Here is a 26430-nt window from a genome sequence, read left to right on the forward strand (position 1 = left end):
TTGCTTTATTCAAACATAGATGACTCAATAGAAAGATTGCACATGTCTTTCCTTGGGTTAGCTAATCTGTTTTCCCATTACAAAATGTGAATGTAGCCTTCCCCAGTTTATGCTGGATGCCCGAGAATTTATATATTCATCAGTTTTGATCTTCAAGATGTTTACTATGAATAAATTGGAATTCCCAAGATTTAGTTAGCCTTTCTCAGTTTTTGCCTAGCACATAGGTATAAAAATTATAAATTGAACTCAATGAAAAACTAGCAGATATTTAACAATGCTCCGAGTCTCCGGAGAGGGGTGGCATATATTAATAAATAATAATAATTTTGTCATCTTTCTATTGTAGAAAGGAAGCTTTGAAATTTGTTCAAATCATTGCTGACCTACTTGTGTGCATTTAAAACTATTTTACTTTTTAAACATGTAAAACTAAACTAAAGCATTAAATAACAAACACAATGAAGTATAAATAAACACTATTAAGAAACTACAGAACAGCTAATGAAAGACAGAGAGAAAACAAAAATGTCTGGGCAAAGAGTTAAGTTTTTAATATATAGTAGAAATATTCCACAATTTTGTGGTGGTGAGGTCTCTACTGAATTGATATAGGGAGTTGATTTCATACGATTAGTATCATAATTGAGAATGCCCATTTCTACATTAAAATTAATATCAATAGTCTTATCAGAATGAAAAGACTCTGTTACAAATTATTCAGATCTTAGTTCAAAGTTGTTTAGGACCAGAGAAATCAACAGTGGTTTACATTAAAATGACTGAATAGCTAAATGAATTGGTGTAGATCCTTCAGAAATGGAGGTATGTAGAATTCTGAGCTATTTGCAACTTTTGAACCCTCAAGGAAAATCCCCTAATTTCATCTTTAAGTGATTAACCCAAAAACTATGTGTTAGGAAAGGCTGGAGTTGTTGTACAAGCCAAAATTGTTAATAGGCTGTTCTACCCAATGGTTTCTGTAAGAATCATGTAAAACAACAAACATAACTAAGTTCTATTCTTACTAGGGGAGTGCAATCCTCTCCAAAATAAATTGAATAACTTCTAAGCTAGGGATCAACTTCTCAGCCCATTTACCTTGTTTCATAGAGCTTTGCATTTATACTCAGACCCAGCCATTCATTTTTATGAAAAATCAAGGATAACTACCGTGCAGAAACTTTTCTAAGTACCATAGCAGTTAAATATTGGTTTAAATTTATTGCTCTCAATAAAAAATAGAAATATTCAATTTTAAGAGCAAATCTGCTATTTTTTAAAATGCTCTTATTTCAGTATTTTCCATCTCTCAGAATAAAATTAAATAATAGAATTTGCTACCACATAAAACATAAGGTAAATAAACAAATCTGGTTGGTCCTTTTGGAAAATAGAATGGAGTCTTTAGTCTTACTTAGCATGGTGTCTCATATGTAATGAGGATCTTAAGAAACAATTTTCTTCAATGTAAATGTTTACAGAATCTTTTGTCAACTGAAGAAAAGATACATGATAAAAAGTAAAGATAAACAGTTTTACAGTGCATTTTATGTTCTACTCTATTTACTTTTTTACACAATCCTATATGTCCTTATTCAAAACTGGTTTCCTTTGTATTGTTGAAAAGCTAAGTTGCTTGGAAGCAAAAAAATTATTTAGAACTAACTTAAACATACAAGATACAAATTGCTTTATTATTAAGTACCAAAAGTAATTTTAATTTCCTACTTCCTCTTCTGTTGATGCTTTTGCATGAATGACTGGCAATGGCAAACCATTTCTGAAATCTTGCCAATACTTTGAGGGTCTTCTCCAGATAGTTGCTTAGGAATCAAGACTACTTGGACAAGTCCCTGCAGTCTTCTTGGCAATATTTCATAGGTGGTTTGCTATTGCCTCCTCCATAGATTTAACTTAAAGAGAGACAACAGAGAAACGGAAACATAGAGACAGATAGAATTAGTTAGTTAGTTGTCAAAGACACTCAGCTTAGATTAAAACCCCCGCTGTTGTTGTTTCTGGCTTGGTGTCTTAAATACTACACCAAGCTGGTCAATAACATGGAATTAAAGATAAATTTCCTGAAGTGAGGACAATTAGCCAGTGGACCAGCTTGCCTTCAGAAATCGTGGGCGCTCCATCACTGGGGGGGGTTTAAGAAGAGACTAGAAGTCAATTATCTGAAACGCCACAGGTTCTCCTGCTTGAGCAGGGGGTTGGACTAGAACAGTGTTTTTCAACCAGTGTGCCGTGGCACACTAGTGTGCCGCGAGACATGGTCAGGTGTGCCGCGAAGAAGGAAGCTCAGGTTCTGGTCTCACAACATTTTGGTGAGAGTGAGAGAGAGAGAGAAAGAAAGAGTGAGAGTGAGAGAGAGAGAAAGAGAGAGAGAAAGAGTGTGAGAGAAAAAACAAGAAAGAGAAAGAAAAGAGAAAGAGAGAGAAAGCAAGAGTGAGAATGAAAGAAAGCAAGAGAGAGAGAGAAAAGGAGAGGAAGGGAGGGAGGGGGAGAGAGAGAGATAGATAGAAATGAATAAAAAGGGGAGGAAAAAAGAGAAATGAGAAAGTGATTGAGACAGAGAATGAGAGGAAAGAGAGAGAAACAAAAGAGAGAGAGAGAGAAGTGACTCTTGATTTAAAGCATATGATAAAAAGCACCCAAAGAATAAGAGAGGGAAAAAACCCAGCCCTCATCTGTTTTGGGAAATGGTTCAAGAGTGTGTATACACACACACACACACAAGGGTGGGGAGGAGACAGGGATGGAACAAGAGAGGAGAGTGTCTTGGGGTGTCATTTTGGTTGGTGGTGTGCCCCAGGATTTTGTAAATGTAAAAAATGTGCCGCGGCTCAAAAAAGGTTGAAAATCACTGGACTAGAAGACCTCCAAGGTGCTTTTCAGCTCTATTCCTATTCCATCCTATTCTATAAAACATAATTTTTTAAAAAAGCATTTAATAAGAATACTGTACCACTACAACTGCAAGCAGCATGCACCATCAACCATTATTTTCCCAGTTGAATACTCTCCAGCATTGTTGGTCTTCAGTTCCAGAACCTTTAGTTTTAAAAATTACAGAAAAAACAATTGCTACCAATCTGCCTTTCATTGGGGACCTGCATACTGCAAAAAGGAGGCTGTGAAAATATTTAGACCCCTCACACCCTGGACATAAACGGTTTCAACTTCTACCCTCAGAAGGACGCTATACAACACTGTACACCAGAATAGCTAGGCACAATGACAATTTCTCCCAACGCCATCACTCTGCTAAACAAATAATTCTCTCAACATTGTCAAACTATTTACTAAGTCTGCACTACTATTAATCTTGTCATTGTTTCCATCACCCATCTCCTTCTACTAATAACTATATAACTGTAACTTTGTTGCTTGTATCCTTACGATTTATATTGACTGGTTCCTAGTTTGATTTGATTGCTTATTTTTATCCGGTCTATCATTAAGTGTTGCACCTTATGATTCTTGACGAATGCATCTTTTCTTTTATGTACACTGAGAGCATGTGCATTTGCCCCAAAGACAAAATCCTTGTGTGTCCAATCACACTTGGCCTATTCTTTTTTCCTTTTCTTTTTCCCTCGCATCCTGGACATAAACTGTTTCAACTCCTACCCTCAAAACATAGCGACAGAGCACCACACACCAAGACAACTAGACACAAGGTTTTTTTTCCAAAGGCCATCACTCTGCTAAACAATAATTCCCTCAACACTGTCAAACTATTTACTATGTTTACACTACTATAACTAGTAGTTTTTTATCATCATTCCTATCACCCATTTCTTCCCACTTATGACTGTATGACTGTTGCTTGTGGCCTGAGATTTTTATTAATATTGTTTCTTCATTGCTTATTTGACCCCTATGACAATCATTAAGCGTTGTACCACATGATTCTTGACAAATGTATTTTTTCTTTTATGTACACTGAGAGCATGTGCACCAAGACAAACTCCTTGTGTGTCCAATCACACTTGGCCAATAATATAATTCTAATTCTATTCAGAGATGGACGGTTAAGTCATGCTATTCCCATTTATGAGAACTGAAAGGTAACACAGCGATCGACAAACTGAGGAATTCGGCTTCGCAACCCGAATTCATCTGTTTTAAAATGTCCGCGGGGTGTGGCTGTTGTTGTTGCTTCTTTTCTTCCTTTCCGAGTTAACCACCGCAAGTTTCTTTAAAACTCCTTTGACGGTGGCGCCTCACATCCCCGCCCTTCCCGCCGACTCTACACTCGGATCGACGGAGCAAGGCCGCCGTCGCCTTAGAAACTTCCTCCTTTATGTCGTGACGTTGAAACGCCGACCTATAAAGAGGAAGCCGCTTCACGCCCATTGACCGTAACAGTGGCGGGGTTGCGGTTGTCGTCATCATCCGGTAGGCTTTCCGCCGCGCCGCCCTGCCCTTTCCTGTCTCTTTAAGCTCCCGGAGTTGTTTCTTAAGGTTCCTATCTGCTCCTCCGCGACGACCATGGGGCTTTTGGCTTCTTGTTCCCAGGAGGTTCTTCTTTCGGCGGCCTCGCTCCTGCTGCTGTTGTCGTCCACGGCTTTGTGTGAGTAAGAAAAGCGCCCCTCTCTCTCTACGCGCCAGCTAAAGTCCAGGCTCTAAAAGGGGCGGGGTGGGGAGCGCCTGTGTTATGGCTTAGGGAAGGGAGTCTCCAACCTTGGCCGCTTTAAGACTTACGGACTTCAATTCTCAGAATTCCTCAGCTTTGCTGGCTGAGGAATTCTGGGAGTTGAAGTCCGCAAGTCTTAAAGCGGCCAAGGTTGGAGACCCCCTGGCTCAGGGAGTGGGACCCCTGGCTTAGGGAGTGGGAAAGTCGCGGGGGGCGCTTTGTCTCCGCTCTGGAGAGCCGTGAATCTCTCGTCGTTTTGCAAACGGGAACGGGAAGGCCTTCCTGGCCAGGCGGAGCTGCTCCTCCGGCTGCTTTAAACCGCAAAGGCAGCTCACAAAGGAAGGACGCCAGCAGGGACCTGCTGCCTTCAGGGCAGGGGTTGACAAGGCCACGCCCTATTTTGCCCTATCGGATCAAGAACGCTAGCAGATTTTACAGGTTAACAAGAGTTGGAAGGGATCTTGTCAATCCCCCCTGCCTAAGCAGGAGATCCCCCTGCCTCTACCTCATACTGTAGTTCCCTCTAAGCTGAGCAGTGAGCAATCGCTCACTTAAAAATCATCATCAACTCAGAGTTTTCCAAACCTGCCCAGAAGCCGAGAGGGAAAGAGTGAGAGGGAAGGAGAGAGAGAGGAAGAGAGAGAATCAGATAGAAAAAAGAGAGGAAGGAAAAGAGAAAGAAAAAGAATGGGAGTAAGGAAGAGAGAAAGAAAATCAAAATGTAGTTTGAAACTAGCTCAACTATTTAAGTGAAATTTTGATATTGATAGAGTTGCCCTATTATGAGCTCACTGTTATAGACGCACAGTACAGTATTTTATTTTGAAATTCTCTGAGGCAATACAGGGTGGGTTTTTTATTTGTTTGTTTGTTTGTTTGTTTAATATTTCTGTGCCGCCCAGTCCCGAAGGGACTGCCGCTCAGACACTATACTTTTCCGCCCACCCCCAAAAAAAATTAGAGGGAACACTGCTCTACCTAGGATCAAACTCACAACCTGGTTTATTTATTTTCATTTATTTATTTGTTTGTTTTGTCAAGTATGTATTGGTGGCATACAAAGATATAATATTTATATACATGACACTAATAAAAGAGAAATATTAGGACAGCATGGAAGGCACTCTGCTGCACTTATTCCCTTTACTGATATCTTAGGAATCGGGAGACATTAACAATGGATAGTCTAAGGGTAAAGTTTTGCGGGTTAGGTGATGATAATACAGAGTCTGGTAGTGAGTTCCATGCATCAGCTACTTGGTTACTAAAGTCGTATTTCCTGCAATTGAGTTTAAAGCAGTTTACTTTAAGTTTGTATCTGTTGTGTGCTCGTGTGTTGTTGTGGTTGAAGCTGAAGTAGTCATTGATAGAAAAGACATTGTAGCAGATGATTTTATGGGCTATGCTTAGGTCGTGTTTGTTGTGAGCCGCCCCGAGTCTGTGGAGAGGGGCGGCATACAAATCTAAATAATAAATAAATAAATAAATAAACATAGTTCTAAGTGTTCTAAACCTAGGATTGAAAGTCTAGTTGCGTAAGGTATTCTGTTGCGAGTGGAGGAGTGGAGGGCTCTTCTAGTAAAGTATCTCTGGACATTTTATAGAGTGTTTATGTGGTGCGGGTTCCAGACAGATGAGCTGTATTCAAGGATTGGTCTGGTGAAAGTTTTGTATGCTCTGGTTAGTAGTGTGAGATTACTGGAGGAGAAGCTAGGTAGGATTAGGTTAACAACTCAATGTTGTTGCAATGAGTTTTGGCACTTAGATGATTTGATATGAGTATTCCAAGGTCTTTAATAGAGTGAGGGATTGTGATTGATTGTGAAGCAAGAGTTCCACCTTTAGGCCACAGCTGCTGGATAATAGACTTTATATACCACTTTACAGCCCTCTCTAAGGATAGTTTTAAAGAGTCAATCTTGAGCCAATGAGACTCGAACTGGCAGCAGTCACTCAGCAGTAACCTGCAGTACTACGTTCTAACCACTGTGCCACCACAGATCAAGCCTAGTGGCTCTTCGGTGGCCGTGGATTCTCTATCTTTCATTCCCTACCCCGGGACCTTTTGGTTGACTGGGATTCAGAAACAGCCATTATTCCAGAAACTTCAGATCGTGCAGAATGCAGCTGCGAGAGCAATTATGGGCCTCTCTAAGTATGCCCATATCACTCCAACACTCTGCAGTCTGCATTGGTTGCCGATCAGTTTCCGGTCACAATTCAAAGTGTTGGTTATGACCTATAAAGCTCTTCATGGCACCGGACCAGAATATCTTCGGGACCGCCTTCTGCCGCATGAATCCCAGTGACCGGTTAGGTCCCACAGAGTCAGCCTTCTTCGGGTCCCGTCGACTAAACAATGTCGTCTGGTGGGACCCAGGGGAAGAGCCTTCTCTGTGGTGGCTCCGACCCTCTGGAACCAGCTCCCCCCTGAGATTAGGATTGCCCCCACCCTCCTTGCCTTTCGTAAACTCCTTAAAACCCACCTCTGCCGTCAGGCATGGGGGAACTAAAACATCTCCCCTTTGCCCATGTTGTTTTGCTGTTTGATTGATCGTGTGCTTGTTTTTTATATATATTGGAATTGTTTTATTAATTTCTTAACTTAAAATTGTAATTGGATTGGTGGGCATTGGATTTGTCACTATGTACTGTTTTTTGCTATTGTTGTGAGCCGCCCCGAGTCTGCTGAGAGGGGCGCCATATAAATCCAATAAATCTAATCTAATCTAATCTGTCTTTGGGAAGGCAGAGATAATTGAGTACCTAAACTGAGGCTCTTTAAACAATTGTAGTGTTTACATCTGCTCCGGATCAGAGCCAAGGCTTTATACAAGGGCAGGTGTTCCTTTGCATAACATCACCACAGTTTTATGGATAATGTTTGCTGTCCTTTCTCAAGCAGAAATGTAACTAATTGTAAGGGGAAGAAGTTGGTATCGCCATTCTTGACCTGTTCACTTGACCGTTTCACTTGAGTTGGTTTCTTGAGTTACAGCAGCCAAACCAGTTGAGACGGGCATTGAAAGCCAAGAAGTGCTCTTTTGTTTTAGAATGTAAACCCTGGACTCTGAAGCCAAGATTCAGAGGAATGTGTGTTTAAGGATTATTTAAGTCACAGGCAGGGTTATGTTTACAGAGTCTGTTGTAACTGCAGAAGCAAAGCCCAAACACATAAAATAATTTTGTGAAGGAAAGTAAATATATGTGTCCCAAAAGAATGTCGAAGGATCCAATCTGAATTGGTCAGGGAATCCAAGATTTATTCTTCCAAGCTTTCAGGCTCATACTAGAGTTCATTGTTGGGGAACTTTTCTCTCTCCAGAATATGTGCACTGGGCTATTCTACGTGTTGTATTTATATAATTCCTGGTTGTATGTAGCTTTTAGTTATGAGAGTGCTGATGGCTAGCTATTCTGCTGCTGCACTCTTAGCTCCTAAGTACCTGATTAGCCAGTGGTAAATCAGCACACTTGTTGACTGGCAGTGCCAGTTTCACAGGCTTCAATCATTTCTCTGATTATTTTTCTTTCTCTTGGCCAACAATTGTTAGCTATGAAGTTGAAAATATGTCCTTGTTATCTTAATGCGATGCTATCAATGAGTTTGAATCTCCTTGTCTCACTGCTCACTTGCAATCTGATGGGTAGCTTCCTCGCCATCTGTCCCACATAGTCACAGAGGGCATTCCAAGTAGGAAATCTGATAGAAACATCGAAGATAAATTGATAAATTGCATTTGAGGTTTCTTCCACCTCTAAACAAATAAATGATTTCCAATCTTTTTAAAAAATATATAAGATAGGCTAGATAGTTTTAAGCTTCTCTAAAAAATGTAAAGAGTATTCCTTTGTATTCCCTTCTATCTACAAAGTTTAGTTTGCATTTCCTTTGAGGGAAATGAGAAAATTGTAGGTTTGGAAAAAACCATACTGCAAAATATTGGAAAATTATTTAGATTCCATGAGGGATTCAACTTAAGAATCTCCAAAAATGGAGAGTCTACAACCTCCACAACTAAATGCTATACCAATCTTATCATCTAGAGCAGCAGTCCCCAAACTACGGCCCGGTGGGCCGCATGCAGCCCGCTGAGGCCATTTATCCGGCCCGCGGGTGAGTGACAGGAGCACAGGATGCGTCTGCATCCTGTGCTCCTGGCCAGTGTTCCCTCTAAACAACTCCCCATGCAGCCTTTTGCAAAGGAGTCGGGTGTTGGAGTTAGGGTCTGGAGCAACAAGGAAAGTGCTGGGACTGGTGAAGGTTTTTCTTGTTTTGAACGTTGCACGCACGTGCGCTCCCTATCCCCCTGCCAGCCGTCCAGGGGGGGCTGGGAGGCCACAACCGGGAGGCTCAACACCGCCCCATCTGCTGGGGGCGGGGGCGGCAGCTGCCTTTCTTCCTCCCACCACCTGTGTCTACCGCTGGTGCCTCCCGCCAAGCCGGCAGCCATCGCCACAGGTTCCTCGGATGGGAGCTGCCACTTCCCTCCTGGCAGCCCAGCCAGGCGGCCGTACAAAGTGCAGAGATTATTGCCACCACCAGTGTTCCCTCTAATATTTTTGGGAGGTGGGCGAAAAAGTATAGTGTCTGAGCGGCAGTCCCTTCGGGACTGGGCGGCACAGAAATAAATAAATAAACAAACAAACAAACAAACAAATTAAAAACCCACCCTGTTTTGCCTCAGAGAATTTCAAAATAAAATACTGTACTGTGTGTCTATAACAGTGAGCTCATAATAGGGCAACTCTATCAATATCAAAATGCCACTTAAATAGTTGAGCTAGTTTCAAACTAGATTTTGATTTTCTTTCTCTCTTCCTTACTCCCATTCTTTTTCTTTCTCTTTTCCTTCCTTTCTTTTTTCTATCTGTTTCTCTCTCTTCCTCTCTCTCGCCTTCCCTCTCACTCTTTCCCTCTCGGCTTCTGGGCAGGTTTGGAAAACTCTGAGTTGATGATGATTTTTAAGTGAGCGATTGCTCACTGCTCAGCTTAGAGGGAACTATGGCCACCACCTCCCTTCATTCAGGGAGCCACCGTGGTCGCCATGCCTTTTCCTCTCGCTTAGCTCGACCACGGTGGCTCCCTGAGTAGAGGCAGAGGCAGCGGCAATAATCTCTGCACTTTCTAGGGCCGCCTGGCTGGGCTGCCCAGAGGGAAGTGGCAGCTCCCGCCTGAGGAACCCGCGGCCACGGCTGCTGGCTTGGCAGGAGGTGCCCGCGGTAGACACAGGTAGTGGGAGAAGGAAAGGGAGCTGCGGCCGCCCCCACCCACCATGGATGGGCTGCTGTCGAGCCTCCCTGCCCCACCCGCAAGTGGGCTGGCAGAACAAGAAAAACCTTCGCCAGCCTCTGCACTTTCCTTGTCGCTTCCTGACACAGGAAGTGGAGGGAGAGAGGGAGCAGCAACCACTCTCGCTGCAGAGCCTCCCGGTTGCGGTTGCTGGGAGACACTCTCACCCTCCCCACAGGCGCATGGCAGGTTGGCAATGGGAGCGTTCTCTCCGGTGCCACCAATGGAGCGACTGAGTGCGCTCTTCTTCCTCTGGGTCGGCGCTGCCTCGGAAGCAGGTTAGAGAGGCAGTGCAGGTGCCCGCCACCGACAGAGAGAGAGAGAGAGAGAGAGAAGAAAGGAAGAGAGAGAAAGAGAAAACAAGAGAGAGAGAGGGAAAGCGAGAGAGAGAGAGAGAGCAAGAAAGAGAGAGCAAGGGAGAGAAAGAAAGCAAGAGGAAGAGAAAGAGAGAAAGAGAGAAAGAGAGAGAGAGAGAGATAAAGAAAACAAGAGAAAGAAAGAGAGAGATAATTTTTTCCTAATTTTTTTTGGCTAATTTTTTTAAAAAAAAATTCTCGCAACATACATTCAAACAATACAGTATATCATCTAATTTTCCATGAACAAAATGCAGTATTTTGTTAGTAATTAATATCAATCATCAAAAAAGTTGCAAAAGTTTTTTTTCTAATGTTGTCTTCCAGGTAAATACTTTTCTTTTAATTAAATTCCCTCCTTAATGTTCCTTCAAAAAGTACAACACCCATTATATTTCTAACTTATTAATCATTATGCCAAAGTGCTTCCTTCTTTCTTTATACATTTTTCTATAAACCAAGAAAACCTTGTATAGCAATCGGATGTTAACAAAAGAAAATGAAAAACAAAACATAAACACATATGAATTTCAGACTTCTTCCCCCCCTCTAAATAGTACGCTCCATTTTGTTTTTTACTTTAAAATAAGGTATGTGCAGTGTGCATAGGGATTTGTTCATAGTTTTTTTTAATAGTCCGGCCCTCCAACAGTTCGAGGGACAGTGAACTGGCCCCCCTGTGTAAAAGGTTTGGGGACCCCTGAGGCTTTTGTACATATTTAAAAGAAATCCAGGTAGCTGGATTTCTGATGGGTTTTTTTTCTGAATTGTTATTTTTGATGCTAATATCTGTGGCCATAGAAAATAGTTTCATCTCATAATTTTTGTTGCTGTTCTCTGAAGCAGTTCTAATTTATCTCCTTCAGATAATGTAGGATTCAGAATCAGGCAGTGCTCCAGGTGTGGTTTTGCTGGTGCCAAGTAGAGGGGAACAATGATTTCATGTGTTTTAATGCGTGCTTCTGAATAGTAATAGCACTTAGACTTATATACCACTTCAGGGTGCTTTACAGCCCTCTCTTAGCAATTTACAGAGTCAGCATATTGCCCCCAACAATCTGGGTCTTCGTTTAATTGGCCTCGGATGGAAGACTGGGTCAATCTTGAGCCAGTGAGAATGCAGTTGAGATGTGCAATGCAGTTCAGATTTGTATTAATCCTCCTAATAACTCTTCCATTTTCCTGACTTGTGGTCAGCTTCTTGTCAGTGGCCACATCTAAATCCTCAGATATCACATTTCAAGCCATGACTCCACCATCTTGTATGTTTGTCTTACACATTTTTTTCTCTCCAAATGTTATACTTCACTTTATTCCCTCTTAAAGGATGTGTTTTTCCTTTCAACCCTGTCTTTGAGGCTAGATTGCAATCAAATGCTTTCATCCTGTATGTGAGTTGGAATTTCCAGTTTTGGGTCACTCATACATTTGATAGCTATTCAGGACATTAGTAAAAATGTTAAGTCATCCTGGGTCTAAAACCAGTCTCTGTGTTCCTAGCTACTGCTTTCCATCTTGGCAGATATCCATGAATGCTGATTCTCTGCGGTTAGCCAACCCTGTTTTATTGGAATGCCTTCTAAATTATACTAATAGCTTTTCATTGAAGTTATTCTTTGAAATACTAAGACCTCTTCATAACTTTGGAAAATCCAGGTTCTTTATATCGGTCATATTCCTCTACATCGATAGAATGGTTACCCTGTCCGATGAGGACACAATACAGTAGTACCTCTAGATACGAGTTTAATTCGTTCCAGAACGGAGCTCGTATGTCGAACAACTCGTATCTGGAACAAATGGCTTTAGACTTTGTTTTTCCCCTCTGAGATAACCAGAAGCAAGGATTATTGCGCCACCTAATGGAAGCTCGGCTCGTATCCCGAATTTGAGCTTGGGTGTCGAACAGAAATTTCGCTCCCGTCGTGGCTCGTAACTTGGAATACTCGCATGTGGAGCAGCTCGTATCTAGAGGTACTACTGTATTTCTCTCACATTATTATTATTAGTTTGTAAAACTATGTTGGCCTTTGGGTCATGGTATTGTCTTTAAGATCCATGCAAATAAAACACCGTAACTATACCCTTATTGGTTTGTACCTACAATACTGCATTTGTTTCCAATCTGTACCATTCAAAGTGTTTCAGAGGTAAAATAGAGGTCAAGTTTGTTGGCTTTTTCTTGGTCATTGTTAAAATTTCTGTATCCCAAATAAGCAGGCCTGCCATCTCTGTTATCTTCTAGCTCTTCATATTTCAAAAAAAGCTTTCTGGATTATGGCCCTCTTGCTACCCTTACCTCATTTTCTGCTTTTGTCACCCTGACATTATTCCTACATTTCTGGACTGAAGAGTATTTGGCATAAGACCCCAGTAGTTTAAAACTGAATGGTTGGGCTTCAGTAATGTAACAGACCTTTACTTCTGTTCTCTACTTCAGAACTTCCTCATTTTTACTTATCTACAGCTCAGTGTCCAACTCCAGTTCTGCCTCCCCATACTTCACTAAGAGAAGGAATTCTAGAAGCTAGCTATCCAGTTGGAACTGCTCTGCGGTTAAAGTGCATCACAGGTTATGAACCTATATCTGGAATAATGCCTAGAATTACATGTCGTGACTCTAGTACGTGGTCAAATCTTCCTACACCTTGTCAAGGTGAGTATCTTTTGTCAACACCAGTTGCTTCTATAAAATGTCGAATGAAATTAAATACATTCAGTTCTTCAAAATTGTCAGGTTTAAAGTTGTACATTCAATTTCCAGCCTATAACTTACTTGGAATAAAACAATAACTGTAAATTTTTCTGACTGTTAGATCATGAGAATTGAACAAAAGATATTTAAACCAAACAAAAAAGAATAATGCAAAGTTTTAATCATGCAAAGCAAAAATATGATTTTTTTTTTAGAAATTAAAAATTGCTTAGCAAAATGAATGCACAGGTGCCGAAGAAAAACATTAAAAATTATCTTAGTAAATTTGTGATAGAGGATGAAGTTAAAATAGCAATAAAGAAGATAAAGCCAATAAAAGTTCCAAGAACATATAAAGTTGAATAATTTTTTTCAAGAAGCAAGCTCCAGCCATTGTTTTGCGTAAGGAGGTCCTGGCCAGTGTGCAAAAGAAAGCTCTAAGTCAGTGATGGCGAACCTATGGCACAGGTGCCCCAAGTGACACACGGAGCCATATCTGCTGGCACACAAGCCGTTGCCCTAGCTTAACTCCAACGTGTATGTATGTACCAGCCAGCTGATTTTTGGTTCCCACAGAGACTCTAGGAGGGTATTTTGGCTTCCAGAGAGCCTCAGGATGGATGGAGAGGGTGTTTTTATCCTCCTCCGGCTCCAGGGAAGCCTTTGGAGCCTGGGGAGGCCAAAACACAAGCCTACTGGGCCCACCAGCTCCAGAGGGCCTCTGGAAGGGGGGGAAGGTGTTTTTGCTCTCCCCAGGTATTGAATCATGGGTGTGGGCACCCAAGGAAAAAAAGGTTCACCATCACTGTTCTAAGAAGTGTGTGAAAGAAGGACCCCATCACTATTGGATTACCACATGGCACAGACAGTCCTGCCAGGCTTTAGAAATTTTCCGTGGTGCCTCCCTTTGTATGTGACTGTAACTCTTGTCCTGTGGCGAATTGTCCTGTTGCGAGTTGGTCACAGTGAGTTGTCCCAAACTCCCAGGCAAACAAGCAGGCAAAAGATGACCACGGACAACTATTTCCACCTGTTGGCAAACTACTCTGAAGGAAAGTTTAACTAAATTTTAACCAAATATATATCAATGTTGCAATAAAAGGGCTGGAAGCAACGTTGAGGATCTTCTAGTTCAAGAGCCAAGCTAAAAATCCTTGTACCATCCTGAATAAATGCTTGCCCAATCTTTGGACAATAATGCAGAAAATTATTATTTTTTCTCCCACTTCCTTATGTATGACAAATGTCATCAGGCATGGGGGAATTGAAATTTTCCCTTCCCCCTAGGCTTATAGAATTTATACATGGTATGCTTGTATGTATGATTGGTTCTTTAAATTGGGGTTTTTTAGATTATTTTTAATATTAGATTTGTTACATTGTCTTTTTTATTGTTGTTAGCCACACCGAGTCTTCGGAGAGGGGCGGCATACAAATCTAATAAATAAATAAATAAAATAAATAAATAAATAAATAAATAAAATTGCTATCCTCTTTCAATATACAGTGATCCCTCGAGTTTCGCGAGGGTTCCGTTCCAAGACCCCTCGCGAAACTCGATTTTTCGCGATATAGCGGTGCGGAAGTAAAAACACCATCTGCGCATGTGCGGCCATTTTTTCATGGCCGCACATGCGCAGATGGTGAAGTTTGCGTGTGGGCGGTGGGGAAGACCAAGGGAAGGTTACTTCAGCCGCCCAACAGCTGATCTGCTCGGTAGCGCGGCAGCAGCGAGGAGCCGAAGATGGGGTTTCCCCTTTGCCTGGGCAACGGGGAAACCTCATCTTCGGCTCCTCGCTGCTGCCGCGCTACCGAGCAGATCAGCTGTTGGGCGGCCGAAGGAACGTTCCCTGGGTCTTCCCCGCCGCCTCGGATCCTCGCTGATGCCCGCCCGCCGTTTGCCGCTCGCCCCGTTCGGCGGCCGCACATCCCGTTCGCCCGCCGCTCGCCCCGTTCGCCCGCCGCTCGCCCCGTTCGCCCGCCGCTCCCCTCGTTCTCCCCCCCATTCCCCTCGTTCGCCCGCCGCTCCCCTCGTTCGCCCCCCACTCCCCTCGTTCGCCCGCCGCTCGCCTCGTTCGCCCGCCGCTATCGAACTTGCTATCGAGCCTGCTAATGAAATCCAACCCGCAGCGGCCCTTTCCCTCTCCAGGCTGCGGGAGGGGTCCGGAGAACAATGCCTGGCGCCGCGCTCCCGGCTGGGCTTTTTTCCCCCATTTCCCCTCGGGTGGAATTTCAGACCCTCCGCCGGTTGGATTTCATTAGCAGGCTCGATAGCAAGTTCTTCCTCCCTTTAGAAAGCCCCGCAGCCTCCTCCGCCCGGCGAGGCCGCCAGCGAGGACCCGCAAAGCCGCCGCCGCCGCAGCGAGGCCAAGCCGCCCGCTCCCACGGCACGGGCTCCCAACACAGCGCCGCTCAGCCCGCCCTCGGCGATGCCTCCGCGGATCTGCAAACCCAGCCGAGCGATGCCTCTGGTCTGGGCGAAGGCAGTGGGCAGTCCCCGCCGCAGCAGTCCCCGCGGGCACCGCGCGCCAAGGGCCGGCCAGGCCGCCGGCCAACAAAGGGGCTCCCTCGCCTCCCTCGGGCAGGTTTACAAAGGCAGCGCGGCAACTTGGAGCCCGGCACGCCCCGCAGCCCTCGCCTCGCCCGCCCCCGCCTGGCCGGCGCTCCGGCTACCCCCGGCTGAGGAAGAACCGAGTAGCCCCCGCCCTCCCCCGCCTGGCTCCCTTCAGCCCCCCGGGGCCAAGCGGGCGGGGGGCGGGCGGGACTTCGCCTGTCTCCGCCGCCAGCATCGCCCCTCCGGCGGGCCGGCCTCCCCCGCCCGCCTCTGCTGCAGCCGCCGCCGCCTCCCCGACTGGCACAAAAGGGCCCCGCCCGCCCCGCCCCGAACCTTACCTTGCGAGTTTTTGGCTGCGGGGGGAGAAGTAGGATTTTCCTAACTCCCTCCCCCTGCAGCCAAAAACTCAAAGCCTGTATCCTGCCGCCCGGTTTACCCAGGACACGAGCGGCGAAGTGACTTGGAGGAATGGAAAGTCCAAACCGCCCGGTTTCAGTGGGGTTTCCCCGTTGCCCAGGGATTCCTTCGCCCGAACGGAGGTGGCTGTGGTGTGTTCAGGAATCCCTGGGCAACGGGGAAACCCCACTGAAACCGGGCGGGTTAAGCCTCCTTCGGCGACTGCGGAACTGCTTGCTGTCAACTTTGCACTGGGCAAAGAACTCTTCACCTCCCGCCAGGCACGGACGAAAGGCGTGGAAGTCTATTGTAGCAACTGCTACAGCGGAGACATTTGGGGGGGGGGGGGAGGCAGGAGGCAGGAGATCCGGCCCTTCACTTGCCCTCCCAGCAAAAGGCAAAGCCGCGCAGCTCCCCAGCCGCCAAAGGAGGCTTAACCCCACCCCTCTGTCCCACTCATCGCCCGTGGTCGGCATAACCTCCTCCTGCCTATCCCCGCTTTTCTGCCGGCCACGGGCGATGGGTGGGACAGAGGGGTGGGGTTAAGCCTCCTTTGGCGGCTGGGGAGCTGCGCGGCTTTGCCTTTTGCTGGGAGGACAAGTGAAGGGCCAGATCTCCTGCCTCCTGCCTCCCCCCCAAAATGTCTCCGCTGTAGCAGCTGCTACAATAGACTTCCACGCCTTTCGTCCGTGCCTGGCGGGAGGTGAAGAGTTCTTTGCCCAGTGCAAAGTTGACAGCAAGCAGTTCCGCAGTCGCCGAAGGAGGCTTAACCCGCCCGGTTTCAGTGGGGTTTCCCCGTTGCCCAGGGATTCTTTCGCCCGAACGGAGGTGGCTGTGGTGTGTTCAGGAATCCCTGGGCAACGGGGAAACCCCACTGAAACCGGGCGGGTTAAGCCTCCTTCGGCGACTGCGGAACTGCTTGCTGTCAACTTTGCACTGGGCAAAGAACTCTTCACCTCCCGCCAGGCACGGACGAAAGGCGTGGAAGTCTATTGTAGCAGCTGCTACAGCGGAGACATTGGGGGGGGGAGGCAGGAGGCAGGAGATCTGGCCCTTCACTTGCCCTCCCAGCAAAAGGCAAAGCCGCGCAGCTCCCCAGCCGCCAAAGGAGGCTTTACCCCACCCCTCTGTCCCACTCATCGCCCGTGGTCGGCATAACCTCCTCCTGCCTATCCCCGCTTTTCTGCCGGCCACGGGCGATGGGTGGGACAGAGGGGTGGGGTTAAGCCTCCTTTGGCGGCTGGGGAGCTGCGCGGCTTTGCCTTTTGCTGGGAGGGCAAGTGAAGGGCCAGATCTCCTGCCTCCTGCCTCCCCCCCAAAATGTCTCCGCTGTAGCAGCTGCTACAATAGACTTCCACGCCTTTCGTCCGTGCCTGGCGGGAGGTGAAGAGTTCTTTGCCCAGTGCAAAGTTGACAGCAAGCAGTTCCGCAGTCGCCGAAGGAGGCTTAACCCGCCCGGTTTCAGTGGGGTTTCCCCGTTGCCCAGGGATTCCTTCGCCCGAACGGAGGTGGCTGTGGTGTGTTCAGGAATCCCTGGGCAACGGGGAAACCCCACTGAAACTGCAGAGCCGAAGGGTGGCCTTTTTGTCTGGGAGGGAAGATGACGCGCGGGCGGCACAGGGGGGGGGGAGGCAAGCCTCCCCGGCCACGCAGCCAGGGAAGCCGAGCCGGGCGTGGCGGCGGCGGCGCTGCTGCTCCGGTCGCCCGATCGTCTCCTGCCTCCCGCGCCGATGTTCCACGCCCGGCTCGGCTTCCCTGGCTGCTTGGCGGGGGGGGGGGAGGCTTGGCCGAAAGGGGCTGTACCCGCAGAGCTTTGCCTCCCACCCCTCGCCCCTGTGCTGCCGGCGCGTCATCTTCCCTCCCAGACTCCCCCGGCAAAGTGACGTGGAGGAATGGAAAGCTGAAACCGGGCGGTTTGAGTTTCCCATTCCTTCAAGTCACTTCGCCGCTGCTCTCCTGGCTAAACTGTGTGGCAGGAGACAGGCTTTGAGTTTTTGGCTGGGGGGGAGAAGTAGAACCTTCCTAACTCCCCCCCCCCACCAGCCAGAAGGAGCGGCGAAGTGACGTGGAGGAATGGAAAGCTGAAACTGGGCGGTTTGAGTTTCCCATTCCTCCAAGTCACTTTGCCGCTCCTCTCCTGGCTAAACCGGCGGCAGGAGACAGGGTTGGGGGGGGTACTGGGAAGCCCCCCAGGCCGACTGCCACCTTTTCAAACAGCCGCGCCCTTCCCAGCTGAGTCCTGAAGCCAAGCGCCAAAGGCGAACTTCTGCGCTTGGCTTCAGGACTCAGCTGGGAAGCGGCACGGGTGTTTTAAAAGGTCTCCCCCGGCATGGGGGGCTTCCTAGCACCCCCCCAAACCCGGGTTGGGGGTTCGGGGGGTGCTAGGAAGCCCCCCATGCCGGCGGGAAGACCCAGGGAAGGTTCCTTTGGCCGCCTAGCAGCTGATCTGCCCGGCGGTAATGCAAACTCCACCATCTACGCATGCGTGCAGATGGTGGTGTTACTTCCGGGTAGAAAACTCGCGATATAGCGTTTCGCGAAACTCGAGATCGCGAAACTCGAGGGATCACTGTAATACATTAAGGGAGAGAAGGGGACAGAGATCCTTATAGTGTAGAAATTAACAATATGGGTAGTCAATAAATGGAATTTAATAAATTGAAATAAGTTTAATTTTATATTTATTGATAAAATGGCCTTGAAAGATAGACATAAAAATTAAGCTTTTTAAAAAAAAATATTTTAATTAAATTTATATACATTTAAAATATCATACAAAAGCAAGAATCAAAAATCATAAACTTAGTAACATATAACACATACCAACCAAAAAGGTACAAACCATACAAAAAAGGAAAAAGGAAAAAAAAAAGAAAACAACCAAAAAAGAATGAAAAACCATGGGGAAAAAAGAGAATTTTTTTTTCTATATTGACAGCTCAAGCTTTCCCTCTTGGTTAATAAAAATTAAGCTTCATTTATATAGGCAATCCAGAATCTATGAAATACCTGGGGATTATTATTCTTGGAAAAATATCCTGTCTAGCAGATAGGAGCATTGCAATTTAAATTTCCCAGATGAGTGAGGATATTAAGATGTGGTTGAAGATATCTCTGTTTTTGAGGAGTATTAATATTGCACCAAGGTAGTTGATTCACTTAAATATTTTAAACAGATTGATAATTTAACAGTGACATATTCATGGAAGGAACAATTAACAATAATTTCTTAAAGTTAAGTTTTTATACATTGTGGTTCTAATTTTTATGATTTTAAAGGGCTAAGTTATTAATAACAATCCACTATTTAAGGTATTTTGATGACTAACCATTGTTGGCTCAACTTACTATTTAGCATTTTTAATACTTGATTCAAAATATTAGTAATTAAATCTTTGATGGTGATCAAAAGTATTTGGGCCTTATGGGGCAAAAATTAGAGTATTTTTCTTAAAATATTTAGTCACACTTTTAAAAACCATGGTCACTTCTGACATTCTGTAAAAGGAATATAACACATAGAATTAAAGCTTTTGATATGTTCATTGTTCGGTTCTGATGCCAAGGCTTTGCGTAAATCCACAATTTGTTAACATCAAATTTTAAAATAATATGACAATAAATGTTCCAAGAAATCTGAAATAAAGAATTAGATTTTCCTCTGTTGTCCAATAAGTTTACCTCTTATTGAAGAGGAGAGTTTGAGGGTCAAACTAGCATACAGTATTTTTCTCTCCTAAAAACAGCCTTCAGGTTTAAAGAATGTTAACACTGAATAAGTTTTATGTGATTTAAAAACTTGAATAAGCCAAATAAATCATAACAGGTGAGTTATTGTGCTGATGAACAAATATTGTAAAAATATCGATACCATTCATTTTATGATGGAGATGTAATAATTTTGAAAAACAATCTTGCTACACATGATATAGACATGCCAATGGTATTTCTTAGTGTTTAAATATTGTGACTGTGATGAAGAATGACTTGGAAGAAAGTTAAAGAGTGAAAGCTGTTTAGTGATCTGTTAAAATATATCCTCCAAATCAGGAATGTTTCCATCTACAAAGTTTAGTTTGCAAGTTCTGCTTTGTCTTTTGCAAAAAAGATAAATATGTGTATATGTTTCCTAATATATAAACACATACATGTTTATATATTAGAAAACAATTGGCTTAATGACATTTTTAAATACCTGACCTTTGAATTGGCTTTGTGTCAAAACAGAGATAAGTTTGAAGAATTCCATTCTGTGTTGCCTAGGTTCAGTTTAACAACTGAAAAATGTTTGGAATTTTGAAATTTGCACAGTTCCAGTGGTTTATTGTCTGCTTTAATGTTTTAAATATGTTTAGTTTATTTTCTTTTTAAGCATGTAATTTATTTTACTATATTTATTTATTTACTTACTTACTTACTTACTTACTTACTTACTTACTTACTTACTTACTTACTTACTTACTTATTGGGTTTGTATGCTGCCCCTCTCCGAGCACTCAGGGCAGCTCACAACATATCAAAAGAACATAGCAATACATCAAAAAATTCAATTAATATTGTTAAAAAGACTTTAAAACCTCCAATATAGTTTAAAAGCATTCATCATCATTCATTCAACAAAACATACTAAAACATTCATTAGTCAAGGGGCTAGGATCTAATGGCCCCAAATCTGGCGGCATAAATAGGTTTTTAAACTTTTATGGAAGGCAAGGAGGGTGGCGGCAGGGCGAATCTCTGGAGGGAGCTGATTCGGGGGGGGGGCAGATCCCCCACAGAGAAGGCTCTTACTCTAAGCCCCACCAAACAACATTGTCTGGTTGTTTGGACCCTGAGGAGGCCGACTCTGTGGGACTGGGCGTTGTGATTCATGGGGCAGAAGGCTGTCTCGGAGGTAATCTGACCCAATGCCATGTAGGGATTTGTAGGTCATAACCAACACTTTGAAGTGTGTCCAGAAACTAATCGGCAGCCAATGCAGTCCACAGAGTGATGGTGAAATATGGGTATGCCTTGGAAGGCCCATAACCGCTTGCGCAGCTGTATTTTGGACGATTTGAAGTTTCTGAACACTCTTCAAAGGTAGCCCCATGTAGAGAGCATTGCAATAGTCGAACCTCGAGGTGATAAGGGCATTAGTGACCGTGAGCAAAGACTCCCTGTCCAAATAGGGCCGCAACTAGTGCACCGTGCAAACCTGGGTAAACGCCCCCTCGCAATAGCCAAAAGATGGTGTTCTAAAGTCAGCTCTGGATTGAGGAGGATGCCCATGTTGCTGACCCTCTCTGAAGGGGTCAGCAATTCCCCCCCTCGGGGGAGAGGACCGACCCCTGGGGTACTCCACAAGGTAGGGGTTGATCTTGACTCCACACTAACACCGACTGCCACCGACCAGAGAGGTAGGAGGAGAACCGTAAAACGATGCCTCCCACTCCCAACCCCTTAGTCGGCAAGGAAGGAAACCATGGTCAATGATATCGAAAGCCACTAAGATAAACCCCTGTCCCGGGCCCGCCAGAGATTATCCATCAGTGTGACCAAAGCAGTTTCCATGCTGTAGCCAGGTCTGAATCCTGCCTGTCAAGGGCCTAAAAAATCAGCTTCTTCCAAGGATCATTGGAGCTGGAGCGACACCACCTTCTCGACAACCTTCCCCATAAAGGGGAGGTTGGAGACAGGACAATAGTTATTAAATATGGCTGGATCCAGGGAAGGCTTCTTGAGGAGAGGGTGCATAAGTGTCTCCTTGTAGGGTGCCGGGAAGGACCCCTCCCTCAATGAAGCATTGGTAATTTCCTGGATCCAGCCCCGTGTCACCTCCCTGCTGGCCGAAACCAGTCAGGAGGGACATGGGTCCAGTAAGCAGTTGGCGGAACTCACAGCTCCAATGACCATGTCCACTTCATCAAGTGTCACCAGGTCAAACTCGCTTCAAATAGATGGACTAAGACGAAGTTGTTGTCAGCCGACACTGCATTCCAATTGGAGTCAAGATCAGTCCAGATCTGAGCGATTTTATCTGTGAAAAATTTGTTAAAGTCCTCAGCACTACTCTTCAAGGGTTCCTCAACTCCCCCCTGGTTAAGGAGGGAGCGAGTCACCCTGAACAGGGTGGCTGGCCAGGTTCCGCAGACGCAATCAGGCTGACATTGTATGCATGTCTCGTTGACCTGATTGCCGCTTTGTAAATCTCCATATGAGCTTTTACAAATGTTCGGTCAGATTCGGATCTACTTTTCCTCCAATGCTTCTCTAGACCTCTCTTCTGGTGTTTCATGCGTTCCTCAGTGAACCTAGGAGATCTCCAGGGTCTGTTGCCACAGAGAGGTCGCAAAGGCACAATTCGGTCCAGAGCCTCCATCGCAGCCGTTTTCCAGGCTGCAGCAAGAGACTCTGACGAACTGTGTACAAGCGAATCAGGCAAAACCCCAAGTGCCCTTTGAAAACCACCTGGATCCATCAGGTGTCTGGGGGGGAACCTCCTAATTGGTTCCGCCTCCCTGTGGGGAAGGATTGGAGCCTTAAAATCAAGCCGCAATAGAAAATATTATGCTTATGTAAATTATAATTATGTTAGTAATTATTTTTGTTACTATATAATAATTTCAAGAGATTTTAATATGCACAGAGAATGTTTGAAAGACTGACTCAGTAACATCCAGCATTTTCCCAATCCATGCAGTTGCTTCATAAACTATTTTTGCCTATTTTCATATGTAAATGCATGAATGGCACTGAACTGAACAGATAGATAGAGAAGCTGAGAATAGTTTACCAAACAGCTCTGCATTGCAAACTCTTTTGACAGATACAACCATAATATAAAATGGAGGTGTGAAACTAGAATAATACAGTTTTCTAGACTTGTGTTTATTTTGTTGTAAAACTCACAAGGGCACATGATAACATCAGTTCCAATCTTTTAGGAAAGCGATGTCCCGTTCCACGTTTTGAAAATGGCAGAATAGTAGATTCAGTTGACCTCCGGCTTGGTGAAGAAATAACCCTTGGTTGTGATTATGGGTAAGATTATTTTTGAAGCAAATTGTAAAAATATCTTTGGAGAAAATGGACAAAAAATATTAATAATATAACTGAATTATGAACTACATATTACAATAGTCTATGTTCCTACAGATAATAATAATAAAAAATATATACCATATTTTTCGCTCCATAAGATGCACTTTGTCTCCCAAAAGTGGGTAAAAATGTCTGTGCATCTTAATGGAGCAAATATTGCCAAAGCCTGGACCACCCACCAACCCCCACCCTTTGGCCATTTCTGGATCAGGTTTCTACTGTGCTGGTAGGTATCCTCAGAGGTTCTTTATATATGTGACTTCCTAAATCAAAGTTACTTCATTGTATCTCTTTCGGAATGTGGAATGGAGAAAAGGGTGGTTTGAAGATGAATACAGTGATCCCTCGATTTTCGCGATCTCGATCTTCGCGAAACGCTATATCGCGATTTTTCAAAAAATATTAATTAAAAATATTTTCCCACCCGATGACGTCACTCTCTTCCTTTCTCATCTTTCTTTCTCTCTCTCTTTCTCTATCTTGCTTCTTCCTCTCTCACACTCTCTTCCTCCCTCTCTCATCTCTTTCTTTCCTTCTCTCTCTTTCTCTATCTCTCCCCCTCTTGCTCTCGAGCGGCGCGTGGGCGGCGGGGAAGACCCAGGGAAGGTTCCTTCGGCCGCCCAGCAGCTGATCTGCTCGGCAGCGCCGCAGCAGCGAGGAGCCGAAGATCCGGGTTTCCCCTTTGCGTGGGCGGCGGGGAAGATCCAGGGAAGGTTCCTTCGGCCGCCCAGCAGCTGATCTGCTTGGCAGCGCCGCAGCAGCGAGGAGCCGAAGATCCGGGTTTCCCCTTTGCGTGGGCGGCGGGGAAACCCCGATCTTCGGCTCCTCGCTGCTGCGGCGCTGCCGAGCAGATCAGCTGCTGGGCGGCCGAAGGAACCTTCCCTGGGTCTTCCCCGCCGCCCACGCAAAGGGAAAACCCGGATCTTCGGCTCCTCGCTGCTGCGGCGCTGCCGAGCAGATCAGCTGCTGGGCGGCGGAAGGAACCTTCCCTGGGTCTTCCCAGGTGCGGAAGTAAAAACACCATCTGCGCATGCGCGGCCATGGAAAAAAAGGGCGGGCATGCGCAGATGGTGTTTTTACTTCCGCACCACTATATCGCGAAAAATCGATTATCGCGAGGGGTCTTGGAACGGAACCCTCGCGATAATCGAGGGATCACTGTACTTATTATATATACAGTGATCCCTCGTTTTTCGCAGGGGATGCATTCCAAGACCACCCGTGAAAAACAAATTTCTGTGAAGTAGAGGAAAGATTTTTTTTTTATGTATTTAACGAGTATTTGGACTTCTAAAATCCACCCTTTGCATTAAACAGCCATTCTATAATGTTTCTCAGCTGGAACTACATGTGATATCCTACAGTAGTACTGTAGAAGAATTTTATGTATTTTTAATGGATTTAAAATTGTTAATGGATTTAAGCCCCTTGTGAAAACCCGTGAAATAGCGAATCCGCAAAAGATGAACCGTGAAGTAGCGAGGGACTACTGTAGCACCTATTAAGTTCTCAGGATATACTTCTAGAGTTTTTACTAGGCAAATAAATACCAGAGTAATATAATGGCTTCAGTCGTACAGTTTAGTACACCATAATATAATTTATTTATTTTGAGTCAGCATGTTCTCTGAATCCAACCTGTTGTGGCTTCTTGTAGAAATTGCCACTAAAAAAACTCAGCTATCAGAAATAAGACTTTTCTCCTTTTTAGGTTCAGAGTTATAGGTGGCAACACTCGTCGATGTATTTTGAAAGACGGAAAAGTTGTGTGGGATAAAGATGTTCCATTTTGTGAACGTAAGATGATATTTCATTTTAAGCTTCTTTTGCTGCTGTTCTGTTTAGCTTAATAGCAAAAGTTCAGTCTGCTTAGTTTTTAGTTGAATATCACAAAGGTGGCAACTGGACTTTCTTTGTTTTTGCTTGAAGACATTTTGCTTCTTATCCAAGAAGATGCTTCAATAGAATACAATAGAATTCTTTATTGGCCAAGTGTGATTGGACACACAAGGAATTTGTCTTTGATGCACATGCTTTCAATGTACATAAAAGAAAATATACATTTGTCAAGAATCATACTTAATGATTGTCATAGGGGTCAAATAAGCACTTAGGAAACAATCAATATTAATAGAAATCTTAAGGATACAAGAAACAAGTTGCAGTTATACAGTCATAAGTGAGAGGAGATAAGAAAAAACTAGTAATAGTAGTGCAGACTTAGTAAATAGTTTGACAGTGTTGAGGGGATTATTTAGCAGAGTGATGGCATTCGTGGAAAATATGTTCTTGTGTCTAGTTGTCTTGGTGCACAGTGCACTATAGTGACATTTTGAAGGTAGGAGTTGAAACAGTTTATGTCCAGGATGTGAGGTGTCAGTAAATATTTTCACAGCCTTCTTTTTAACTGGTGCAATATATAGGTACTCAATGGAAGGCAGGTTGGCAGCAATTGCTTTTTCTGCAGTCCAGATTATCCTCTGAAGTCAGTGCCCGGTCTTGTTGGGTTGCAGAACCAAACCAGACAGTTATAGAGGTGCAGATGACAGGCTCAATGATTCCTCTGTAGAACTGTATCAGCAGCTCCTTGGGCAGTTTGAGCTTCCTGAGTTAGTGCAGAGAGAACATTCTTTGTTGTGCTTTGTTGTTCAGTTCTGAAACTTCACCTTACCAAAGCTTTTTGAATGAGAAATGAAACATCTTCAAGCAAAAACAAAGACAGTCCAGTTGCCTTTTGAAAAAACACCTTTAAAATAACTATGATCTGGATGAGAATTCCCACAGACATTTGACCAGATAGACTAAATTCAGGATTCTGAAGGAGCTGACAGACATAATCTTGGAATCACTGAATATAGTCTTTCATAACTTCTGGAGCATGGGAGAATGACCGAGAAAAGTGAAGAAGAGCTATTGTGGTTCCAATCTGCACAAAGAGGAAAAAGTAGATACAGGAAGCCACCAAATGCTGCCTTTTCCTAATTTTTGCTATCCTTGGTTTAGATATAGGAGAAAATATTGAAAAAAATATTGCAATATTGCAATGGAATGAAGAACTTTTGGAAATAGTTTAACCTTGGCATGATTCATGTCCACTAAAGTAACTATTGTTCCTGCATTTTGCCAAAATACTCTGCTCAAAAAAATAAAGGGAATACTCAAAGAACACATCCTAGATCTGAATGAATTAAATATTCTCACTGAATACTTTGTTCTGTACAAAGTTGAACGTGCTGACAACATGTGAAATTAGTTGTCAAACAGTGTTGCTTCCTAAGTGGACAGTTTGATTTCACAGAAATTTGATTTACTTGGAGTTATATTGTGTTGTTTAAGTGTTCCCTTTATTTTTTTTGAGCAGTGTATAAGCATTTTAATGCTTTCCCATTATAATTTATGAATGAA

General features: G+C 44.4%; 1 protein-coding gene across 1 annotated transcript in view; it reads left to right on the forward strand.

Moving 5' to 3' along the window:
* The window catches only part of LOC139164019 (complement component receptor 1-like protein), a 70827-nt gene that overhangs the window by 25629 nt on the left and 18768 nt on the right, over positions 1-26430 (forward strand). Inside the window, exons 7-9 of the mRNA XM_070745575.1 lie at positions 12765-12953; positions 22869-22965; positions 24737-24822. Coding sequence (XP_070601676.1) covers positions 12765-12953; positions 22869-22965; positions 24737-24822 — 372 coding nt within the window. The remainder of the gene's footprint in view (positions 1-12764; positions 12954-22868; positions 22966-24736; positions 24823-26430) is intronic.

Source organism: Erythrolamprus reginae, chromosome 3, assembly GCF_031021105.1.
Source record: "Erythrolamprus reginae isolate rEryReg1 chromosome 3, rEryReg1.hap1, whole genome shotgun sequence".
NCBI classification, from domain to species: Eukaryota; Metazoa; Chordata; class Lepidosauria; order Squamata; family Dipsadidae; genus Erythrolamprus; species Erythrolamprus reginae.